This window comes from Stenella coeruleoalba (assembly GCF_951394435.1).
Source record: "Stenella coeruleoalba genome assembly, chromosome: 11".
NCBI lineage: Eukaryota > Metazoa > Chordata > Mammalia > Artiodactyla > Delphinidae > Stenella > Stenella coeruleoalba.
This window is the reverse complement of record NC_137157.1, coordinates 93,477,464-93,489,109: the sequence shown is the minus strand read 5'-3', so window position 1 is coordinate 93,489,109 and position 11,646 is coordinate 93,477,464. Positions and strand designations below refer to the sequence as shown.

Below are 11,646 nucleotides of genomic sequence, written 5' to 3'. Positions count from 1 at the left end.
AGCCCAGAAAAAAACATAAGCATATACACTCAACTAATTTTCAACAAAGATGCCAAGAGTATACGGTGGGGAAAGGACAGTCTCTTCAATAAATGGTGTTGGAAAAACTGAATATACAACTGCAAAAGAATGAAACCAGACCCCATCTTACACCACACACAAAAATCACTTCAGAATGAATTAAGGACCTGAAGTTAAGACCTGAAACTATAAAAATCCTAGAAGGAAGCATAGGGAAAATGTTCCTTGACATTGGTCTTGGCAATGAGTTTTTGGATTTGACACCAAAAACAAAGGGAACAACAGCAAAAATAAACAAGTGGGACTACATCAAACTAAAAAGCTTCCACACAACAAAAGATACCATCAGCAAAATGAAAAGGCCACCTCTGGAACGGGAGTAAATATTTGCAAATCATATACTGATAAGGGGTTAATGTACAAAATATACATGGCACCCATACAACTCAATAGCAAAAAAGAAAACAAAAACAAACAAAACAACTAAGAATATGGTTTTTAAAATGGGTAAAGGACCTGAATAGACATTTTTGTAAAGAAAACATACAAATGTCCAACAGGTTTATGAAAAGGTGCTCAACGTCACTAATGATCAGGGAAAGGCAAATCAAATGAGATACCGCATCTATTAGGATGTCTATATCCAAAAACAAGATACAACAAATGCTGGCAAGGATGTAAAAAGGGAACCCTAGTGCACCACTGATAGGAATGTAAACTGGTTCAGGCAGTTGGAAAAACGTATGGTGGTTCCTCAAGAACTAAACAATAGAGACACCATATGATCCAGCAATCCCATTTCTGGATATACATCCAGTGGAAACAGAATCATTTTCTTAGAGTTATCTGTACTCCCATGTTCATTGAAGCATTATTCACAATAGTCAACTATGAAAACAACCTAAGTGTTCACAGAAGGACGAATGGATAAAGAAAATGTGAAATAAATATATATGTCTCACAAATATTATTTGGCCACCAAAAAAAAAAAAAAGGAAATCCTGCCATTTGCAACAACATGAGTAAAACTGGAGGGCGTTTTGCTTAGTGAAATAAGCCATACAGGGAAAGACAAATACTTCATGGTATTACTTGTATATGGTATCTTACAAAAAAAAAGTTAAATTTACAAAAAAATATGGTGATTGCCAGAGGTTAGGGGAAATGAGAAGAGGTTGGCAAAAGGGTACAGACTTTCAGTTGTAACACAAATAAGGTCTGAGGATCTAATGCATAACATGGTGACTACAGTTGATAATACTGTAAATTTGCTAAGAGAGCTGAACTTGTGTTCTCACACAAATAAAGGGGGGCTGGGTAAATATGTGAGGCAATTTATGTGTTAATTAACTTGATTGTGGGAATCCTTTAACAATGTATACGTATATCAAATCATCACATCATACACCTTAAATATATTATAATTTTGTCAATTATACTTCAATAAAGCTGAAAAAAAAGAGAAAATGTGTTGAAACTGGTTAAGCCTTCTTCAGCCTGGGTCTATGAATAACTGCAGAGAGGGGATAAACGGAATAGTATTCAGCAGTAAAAAGGAATGGGCAAGATGTTACAGCGTCCCATGGAGTCATCTCCAGTTATACGTCTAAGTGAAAAACAGCAAGATGCAGAACCATGTGTATAGTGGGCTATCTAGTGCCTAAGGAAGTGCAGAAGGCTTTCTAACTGAAAACTAATTTTTTAAAATAGTTACCTATTTGGCGTGTAACAGAGATGAGGAGACAGGAAAGAAGCTAGACTTCTTTAAATACACTTTGTTTTTTTTTTTGCTGTACGCGGGCCTCTCACTGTTGTGGCCTCTCCCGTCGCGGAGCACAGGCTCCGGACACGCAGGCTCAGCGGCCATGGCTCACAGGCCCAGCCGCTCAGCGGCATGTGGGATCTTCCCGGACCAGGGCACAAACCCGTGTTCCCTGCATCGGCAGGTGGACTCTCAACCACTGCGCCACCAGGGAAGCCCTATACTTTGTTTTGAAGTTTTGACTCTGGTACCATGAAAATTTATTACATAATAATAGACAAAATTAAATCAAAAGAACTAACAATCTGTAAAAATCAAATGCAAAATAAAGCAAAGACACTTGTTTGTATAGTGCATGGTTTAATAATAAAGTTGTTTCAAATGATGCTAAGACATGGTAATTTTATTTTTTGTCTCCATTAGGATATATTCTTAAATAAGAGAAATCTTAAATTATTTTTTTAATAATTATGTTGTTAGAATAGCATATGGTTAGTTTGAAACTATTATGCACAGAGATGCACACAAATAATTGTTAATTTTTTGTTGTTAGGGACCAAAATTTTCAGCATTAGAAAAAAGAAATAAACATATACAAAATTAGAATTAGAAAGGTCAGCATGAACTCACTGAAATTTATTTTAAAAGAATCTATTCTGGTGGTTTTAAGCATAAAGGCATTTTTGAGAGAGTATCAAAGTATTACATGGTCTGCAGAAGGAGATTCAGAGCTAAGCGTCCAGAAACGATGCCGGCATCAGATATTTTTCTAGATACCTTAAGAGGGAAAAATCTTAATCTGATGTTGCGGCTAATGGTTTGCTTCAGTATGACACAAATCTGATGCTTGAATGTACAGTCTTGATCCAGAAATTGCAGTGTTACTATGGGATCTAATCATTGCTATCACGTTACAATTTGTTTTTCTTTCACTGAGTTTTACTAAACCTACATAAAGGTTTCCACTGAACATCAAACGGTTCCTGATGTGTTGCCTACTGAAAGGCTAAATTCAATCTGTTAGCCTGCAAATGTGGGACAGACTCTTTCACTGAGTTGTAATTTTTCTCTTGTGCTTAGGCGTGGATCGTTTGGATCCAATTCTTGCAGGCTGAATGCATTTTTTAAAATATAATAGAACACTTATATTGGCAACTTCTTTAAAAAAGGAGCTGAGAATTTGCAGACCTGCTGCAGCTTACCTTAACACTTTTTCAAAGCATCATTAAACCAAACAAGCCATTAAAAAGTACTAAACTGGGCATATGTATATGTATAACTGATTCACTTTGTTATAAAGCAGAAAATAACACACCATTGTGAAGCAATTATACTCCAATATAGATGTTAAAAAAAAAAATGCAATGAAGCACTTACATTTGATCTTGGTATGATCTCCTCTTTAGGTAGAGCTCTACCAGGAGCTTTAGGTTGCATTCCTGGCCCTACTGATGTGAAACGCAGTGAGATGAACTACTTTTCAGAGCCTGTCTAGGCCTCCTGAAAATGAAAATCAATGTGTGTGATGAAAAGATGAGCATGACCTCTGGGGATTTTAAGCTTCATGATGATTTAATAGCAAATCATTGTAAATTCAGCAGACTTGACTTTCCCAATAAACATTTACTTTAAAGGAGAAAAAAAAAAGTACTAAATTGGGAATATAGGGTCAACAATAAGGGGATAAGAAAGATCTGGAAAGGAAGGCCAAGTTAAAGAGTCAATGAAGCAACATCTGGAGAAATGGTTTAAGACGTGTTCCTGTTGAAGCTTACTTATGTGTGCCTACTTGGCAAAAAGTTTGGATCAGTCATTCAAGTCTAAACATCAAGGGACAGAATAAAAAACACAATCATGTAAAACACTGATCCTATCCCACTCTCCACTGTCACTTTCACCTGACAGAAATCTTTCGTCAGCTCTGCAGCATTGACAAGTAGGAGCTGGAGCTTCATGACTGCTCTTCTTTGCCTATTCCTTTCCAACTGGAACAGGATATCAACCTAGCCATGTTATAAACATTGATAAATGGCTGCTGTTTTCCCCGTGGGCTTAGAATGAAAGATCTGGTTTTCATGGAGTTAACAAGAGCTAGTGGGGAGGGAGGGGAGCAAAGAGCAGAAGAATGGTGGAAGAGTGAGTCCACATAGTTTTACGTGGTTGGAAATGGAAGATTCAGGGACTTAATGACTCTGTGACCCTGGATACCTATTATTCTTTCAATTTTCAGAAAGGATAAATTGTACTTCTATGTGGAAACGATACATTTACTGGTTCTGAGTTGTCATTTATCTTACGCTACTCTTCAGTCTCTATACCAGTATTTTAGAAGTTGTCTTGAGTGAGCAGTTATCAGTTCCTCTAGGTGCTGTCTAGTTGCTGGGTTGGTACTGGTAGCAAAGTAGCAAAAGAAATTCTAGTTGGGGATACACAATTGAGTTTTATACAGTTTTATATATGTGGATATGTGTGTGTGTGTTTGCTTAAATAAGTGTGTAATTTCTAACAGTTGCACCTGAAATCGTCCTAATACATAGGAAATCCACTGCCTGAGACTGTGATCCTTTAAGTTAAAGCATGATATAAATACGGAGACTTTGTGCCCAAACTGGCTTATGTAAGGAGATCACCTTGCCATAATATTAAAGTTAATGTTACGGAATCAAATGGGTAAGATTCCTGGCTAGTAGCCCAGTTCACAGATCAGTCTAACCCGAGTTTTAATGCAAGCTCCTCGGGCAAGTTCCAGAATTTTACTTAGCTTCCTTTCTTCATTTTAAAGTGAAAACAGTATCGGTAAGGCTGTTCGTATATGCTGTACAAAATAACTGCATGGCATATATGTAAATAAATAACTCGTTCCCGACCTACCAAGAGTTAAAACGCTAAACGCTGAATACCGTTTTAAGCAGTAGACAGGAAGGGGCGGAGCGCCAGCCGCAGCCCCCGCCTCACCGCCGTTAGGGAAGCAGCTGCGGCTACGTCAGGCGCGAGTGTAAGCCCAGCTGCCGCTTAGCCCCCGGCCCCTCCCGGTCACCGCCGTCAGTCGGGGGTCCGCGGGGTCTACGGTCACCCTGCGCTCCAGGCACCGCACCGGGCAAGCGGCGACACCGCGTCCATGGCCACCGCGGCGGCTCCGTCATCCTTGGCTCTCAAAGCCTCGAGCCTGGCCGCGGCCCCCGGCTCGTACGGGGTCTTCTGCAAGGGGCTCTCCCGCACCCTCCTCGCCTTCTTCGAGCTGGCCTGGCAGCTGCGCATGAACTTTCCGTACTTCTACATCGCGGGCTCCGTGGTCCTCAACATCCGCTTGCAGGTACACTTTTAGAGCACTGAGGAAGCCGCCGGTATCCCGGGCCTGCATTATGGCCGACTCCCAGGAGGCCGCGGGGCGCCGCGGAGCTGGGGGCGAGGAGTTCCGCTGTCTCGCGAGAGTGCCTGGGCTCCCTCCGCGGCTGTGCTCTCCGCTCTCAGCCGAGCTCCTGTACTGTCACTGAGACCTTGCCGAGATTAGGAAGAGGAAATACGCGATTCCGGGAGCCGAGAAAGAACTTCAGCTAAGACCCACGACAATATTTAAGAAGCTGTGCATCCTTAAAACAAAAACGGGACGAACAGGCTGCATGACAAAAAGGGAAAGGTACTAAAATTTTCAGGACAAAAATGTACAACAAGCTCATGGTCCATATTAATTTAATAAATAAGTAAATTTCGGGAGTATGAGACTGGAATATAAGCAGACGCTGAATGAGTAAGAAGCTGGAGATCTTAAGGATATGCTGTGGAGGGCATATATTTCTTCATCCCACAAGAAAAAACAATGACGATCAGAAGCTTTCACTGAAAAAAAACTGCACAGGAAACACATCCTTCAAATACCAAACAATGTAAAATGCTGCAGGATTTTGAACAGAGGGAGTGTAAGAAAGTGGACTCTATTTCAGTGTCCCTATGAGTAACATGCAGTTCAAAATCTTGGAGCCAAAGAAGGAAATCCAGTCATAGCACAAAGCTTGGCGACTTATCGAATAACATTTAAATAATCGTAATAATGTAAATGCTGTTGATGGTTTTCATCTTCTTAAGAGAATACTTACAGTTACAAAGTTTGAATGCACATGTTATCAGCCTTGATGGTGTAAAAGTGAGGGTACCTGGAATGGTAATGGTGTCTTTTAAAGTGGGAAACTGAGAGGAAAATTCTGTTGTCGATGGGGGAAGAGGGCATTTTATTATTAAAGAGTAGCCATAAAATTGCTTAAATGTAACTATATGAAAGAGAGAAGAGGAGGGGAGAACAGCATGAGGTCAACAAGAAATGCCTAGAGGTTAGTGTTAGGGTGGAATGTTTCAGATTACCTGATGTATTTGGAGTCAAGAGATTTTTAGATTTCAGAGAGTCTGGAGACGAATTAGTGGTCTGCAAAATTTTTTCTAATTAAGGAAGCAAAGCTGAGGCAGTTATAAACCCCGGGAAAAATAAAAAAGTTTTTCAAGAACTACACTGCATAACTCCACTGTGAAGAATATTACTACTCATCATATAAAGCCAGTTTTAATTATATAAACACTGAATACAGGTAAATTATTAGGTAACATTGGAACGACTGGAGAAGAGAGAGATGTATATGTAATGGGGGAGAATCAATCAAGATCTGATATAGAAAAGTTGATTTTAAAAAAGCAGTATAACTTGTCACTTAGAAAGAGTACAATAAGAAATAGCTAAGAGTTAAAATTGGTAGTCTCTGGAGAAAGAAAATCAGGGATAGACAGAAAGGTGGAGGACTGCTGTTTTTCACTACCAGTCTAACAGTAACGGTGATTTTTCTTAGCCATGTGTGTGTGTGTGTGTGCGTGCGAAGATATATCTATATATATATATATATAGATATAGATATAGATATCAGGCAGACCTCTGTTAAAATACAAACTAATTTTGTGGTCCAGGTGAGCCCATTAATCTGCCTAAACCCCAGTTTTCTCAATTCTATTAAATGAGAGTAAAAATACCCACCTTGAAAGATCAGTCAAGAATTAAAAATAAGCCTGACTTAGTGCTTGATACATACCGTACACAGTAAAGAGTATTTGTTATAACAGAATATTTCATCAACTTGTGAATAAAACTTAAAACTCTCATATGGAGTGCCTGCTTTTCCATTGGAGAGTTTTAGTACTGAAGGAGGTTTGTAGATTACTGACAATGGGGGTGTAGGGAAGACCCTCCAGGAAGAGACATTTGAGCTGAAAGGGGCAATTATTTGCCAAAGTAAAGATTTAAACTATTTGTAGTGTTCTGTATTCCACTAATTGTATCCAACAAACAAGTGTACTCTAGGAATATAAAATAAGTGCCCCCTGTAGCACAATGTCTTGCTTTGAGTAACTTCTTCCTACCCTTCATTCCTTGTCTCCAGCCAAAGTAGAGTACATCTTCATCTTTCTACGTCATACACTTTCTTCAACCTTCTGTACCTTATTTTTTTTTTTGACTTATGGTTACTCTACCTGTGTTTTAAGGCTGAACTTAGACGTCACTTTTTCCATTAAGTTTTTCCCAGATGCTCCTGACCAGATTAGAGATCATTTCTTTTAATCCATCTAAAGGGCTGTGTTAATATCAACCTATGCCATTTTCATAGGCTTCCTTATTTGTGCTTAATTGTGCATTAATTATCAGATGCAGTTTTTTAAAGAATATCCAAGAAGACAGGTTTCCGGACTATGATCTCTTCCCTTGGTAATTACATATTGCTGTGAAAGTGCAGGTACTAAAACATTTTAGTCTAAAATATCAGAAATGTAATTTGATCAATGAAATAATTCAGTATTGCCAATGGGCTTACAAATGGTGGGCACCACTATTTCCTAGAGGCACTAATGTCCCAATTTGTAACACAAAAGAATGAGGCTGCCATTAGCCCTGGAATGGTGACATACAGGGATTTGGTGGCTAATGAACATGTGCCTTCCTCAACCTTTTTTTCTTCATATTAGTGTTTTGCTACACTGAAGAAACTAAGGCACTTCAGCAGATTTATTATTATATCCTCCACTAGATTAGAAGCCCTATGAGGGAAGGTACTATATCCTATCGAATTTTACAGCCTGTAATATCAGCAAATATATAGTAGGAACTGAATGAAAGCTCCATGATTTACCATTTATTCTTAACAATTGCTCTTAAAACCAGATGTGTATTTTTCTTCCTACATGATACAACTCAGTAAAGTTTCCCATGGAAGAAAACAAGATTTTTGCTCTACTTATTATTAACCACTTACTATTCTAATTTACAAGGAATTTTATTCCTCCTGGCATCCTTCCAGGTCACATCCATGAAGCCAAAGATTTTCTCAATCCCCAGCCTAGAGCATTGCCTAATGTGAGTAAATATTGTTGAATGAATGCCAAATTAGTTGGTTTTTCTACACTTAGCAGTCAATAAAAGAAATAAAGATGTGTTTGTCCCTGATACTAAAGTCATCTACTTTATTTCTCCCATAAATCAAGCTTTTTCAGGCCTTGAAGAATATTGATTGGCCCAGAGATCTCAAACTTGAAGAAGCAAAGAGATGGCATGATTCTGATCAATAAAGAAAAACACTTGTTTATGCAGTTCACCTGACAAGAATGCTGGGGGAATGGTGACTCTTAATAGTTTAAAGGGAAATAGTGATCATAGTAAACACATAACCTAAGGGTTAGGGAGCAAGATTTTTTTTTTTAAGGATTTTAAAATTGAGGGTAAAAATACTTATGATTAGTTGGCTAAAAGAATGTATCATCAGGACTTCCCTGGTGGTCCAGTGGTTAAGGCTTTGCCTTCCAATACAGGGGGTGTGGGTTCGATCCCTGGTCAAGGAGCTAAGATCCCACGTGCCTTGCGGCCATAAAACCAAAACAAAACAGAAGCAATATTGTAACAAATTCAATAAAGACTTTAAAAATGGTCCACACCAAAAAAAAAAAAAAAAAAAACCTTGAAAAAAAAAGAACATATCACTATCAGCATGTTTTTAAAATGTTATTGAGATTTTAATACCAGGAACTATGAAAAGTTATTTACTTACATGATCATAATCCTCCCGTGTACCCTATGAGGAAGATATTTTCATCATCATTTTTTCAGGTAAGGAAACTAGGATTTAGTGAGGTTAAGTAACTTTCCTAAGGTCAGAGTAACTGGCCAAACCACAAGTGCATCTCAAGTTTATTACTAAAGATACATTTGATGAGGGATTCAATTTTTTTTACATGTATAGGTAATTCTGAATAATCCCGTCGCTTTTCTCAAATTCTCAAACAGAAGTATTACCTGAGTAATACTTGAGGATATCTTTTTTTAATATAATTATTGAGGGCCTTTTGTATTAGAATATAAATATTTAATATTATTTGATATTAAATTCGAGTATTTTATACTCTGATGCCTAAAGCCAGTTGGCCTATTTGTGGGGAAGAGGGGTGAAGGCGATGGAGGACACAGAGGAAAGGACATTCATTTCCCCTAGGATGGAAAGAAAACACTTTCCTTCCCATGATGGAGTGGAGATCGGGTAAAAACATGAATTTTGAAGCTCAGTCATCGCTGTCCTGAGGAGGCCGAACTAAATTCCCGGTTACAAAATTCTGCAGTCCTATTTTAATGGAGACTTTTCTTGGGGCATCAATAGCATTTGATAGAGTCAAGAAGAAAACAGAACTTACACATGGAGACATAAAGTGGTGGCGGAATAGAAAGTTTATGAATATAGGTACAAAAGAAGGAGAGGAAAATCCTAATGCCTGGAAGGTATTCTGAGGAGTAGATTCGGAAGATTCCAAACACAGCGGACCAAGGGAAGAACCCCTTTAATAGCTATCAGAATTTCCAACACTTGGGCTGGATTGAGTCACATCAGTCTATTTCTTGAATTACCCTAAGTGTGGAAACTTCCTTGCGATTTCAGCAAGAACACATGATAGCCTATTGCCCAGCAGGATTACCACCAGGTCAGGTCATGAATCTTTTGCAGCTGAAACCAACTCCTCCCCACCCCCACTCCTCACTAATACAAATCTCAGCAATGACCTTGGAAGAACTGAAAGGCCAAAGGACATTCCTGGTGCCTACAACAAATGAAGAAACACTGGAATTCTTAGTAAAGTACATCTTAGTTGCGGTACATCTGAGGGCACTCCTGCCAGTTTCTGTCCTAATTAGGGATCTGCAGTGAACATTGGAAATTCTTGCTCATCCTTATGGCTTTCAAGCACCAAGTGGATCTATTCACAGTAAGGTGGTGGAGTGCCATCAGTGAAAAATAAAGTGGACTGGAGATCTTTCATATACTGGGTGAGGGAGAGTGGGTATACTTTTTCATGTGAACCAAAATGAGGAAAAATAAATCATCACACAACGAAAAAGCAAAAACCACTAAGGAAATACTGTACTTAGAACATCTTGGCTCTAAAATCATTGGCACAGTAATAGAGATTGTGTCCAACAGATAAAGAAACAAAAAGATGTTTAATTTTAAAAAAGAGCTGTTTTTCAAAAGACTTTTAGCTTTTTAATTGATAAAAAGCATCTCAAACTGCAAAGACGAGTACAATTAATAGAAGCCTTAAAATTTAGAGGCTAGATCCATATGGAAGGGAAAAGAAGTTATTTTAAAGCCAACTCATTTAAACCTGCATCTAAGAAACAGAGGTACTAACATACAAGTCAAGATAGTGCCTTAGTGTTCTGAAGCCGTATCTACGTTGGTGTCCCTCCAAATTGTTAAAGTTGAAAATAACCCATCTGTCACCCGAGCTTTTATACCTTCAAATAATCCCCCTCCAAAAAAAAATATTGTTTTTTTTGAATGGATCAAACCAACCATCTGATCCATTTTTAAATGGTTTATTCTGGGCAATCCAGCACAGGGCACAGATCTCGATAGACAGTCCTAACCAATGTCAAGGTGGGTGGACTGTGGAAGAATGGGTTTTGCAGGTGCCCCCCCTGGTTTCTGTACTTCAGTTATGAAAGCCCCTGCCTTGGATGACATGAGGTTTAATCAAGAGCAGCAAACACAACACCTGAACCATCAGAGATTCAACATTATCACGTTCTGTATTCATCCGTGCGTATTTCTACTGGGACCTTTTGTTTCAGTAAAGTTCAAGACAACATGGCTTGAACACTGAAATATCTTCTAAGTTTAAGTTCTAGGCCTAGGGCAGAGCTCAGTTATAAGCCTCTTCTGACATTAGAAACAGGTTATTTACAACACTCCTGATCTCAAACCGAAAAAAAAAAAAAACCCAAAAAACTCATTACTTCGACTATAAAAAGTTTATTTTGGAGGGAAGTGATCAGCAAGAAAGCATGGACAATCATTTTATTTTCCCAATAATTCAGTTCCAGAGTAGGATCCAGTTCTCTCCAGATTGCATGAGACTAGCTATGGATGTGATACTAGTAGCTTTTCTTGGATCAAGGCTGGGGTCTCTAACACAGGCTTCTTAAGGAAAGGAGAGGCACCGAACTTAATCTCTAAATGCCATTTTAATAGGGAGAAGACAATAAATACACTGGTAGACAATGCTCAGCCCATAGCCCAGACTTCATCTTTTTATAGTTATTTTCTGTGCTTCTATTATGTGGAATAGGTCCCTACTTCTTTTTTTTTTCAATTTATATTTTTTTAATTTAATTTTTTATTTTTGGCTGCGTTGGGTCTTCGCTGCCGCATGCGGGCTGTCTCTACTTGCGGAGAGCAGGAGCCACTCTTCCTTGCGGTGCACGGGCTTCTCATTGCAGTGGCTTCTCTTGTTGCGGAGCACGGGCTCTAGGCGCGCGGGCTTCAGTAGTTGTGGCTCACAGGTGTTAG

General features: G+C 38.8%; 1 protein-coding gene across 1 annotated transcript; it reads left to right on the top strand.

Annotated features, from left to right (window-relative positions):
• Positions 1-2,201: 2,201 nt before the first annotated feature.
• On the top strand, positions 2,202-8,252 carry SMIM10L1 (small integral membrane protein 10 like 1). Its single transcript, XM_079937017.1, has one exon. It carries the CDS (start codon positions 4,902-4,904, stop codon positions 5,106-5,108), a length of 207 nt encoding a protein of 68 aa, XP_079793143.1. The 5' UTR covers positions 2,202-4,901; the 3' UTR covers positions 5,109-8,252.
• Positions 8,253-11,646: the final 3,394 nt, after the last annotated feature.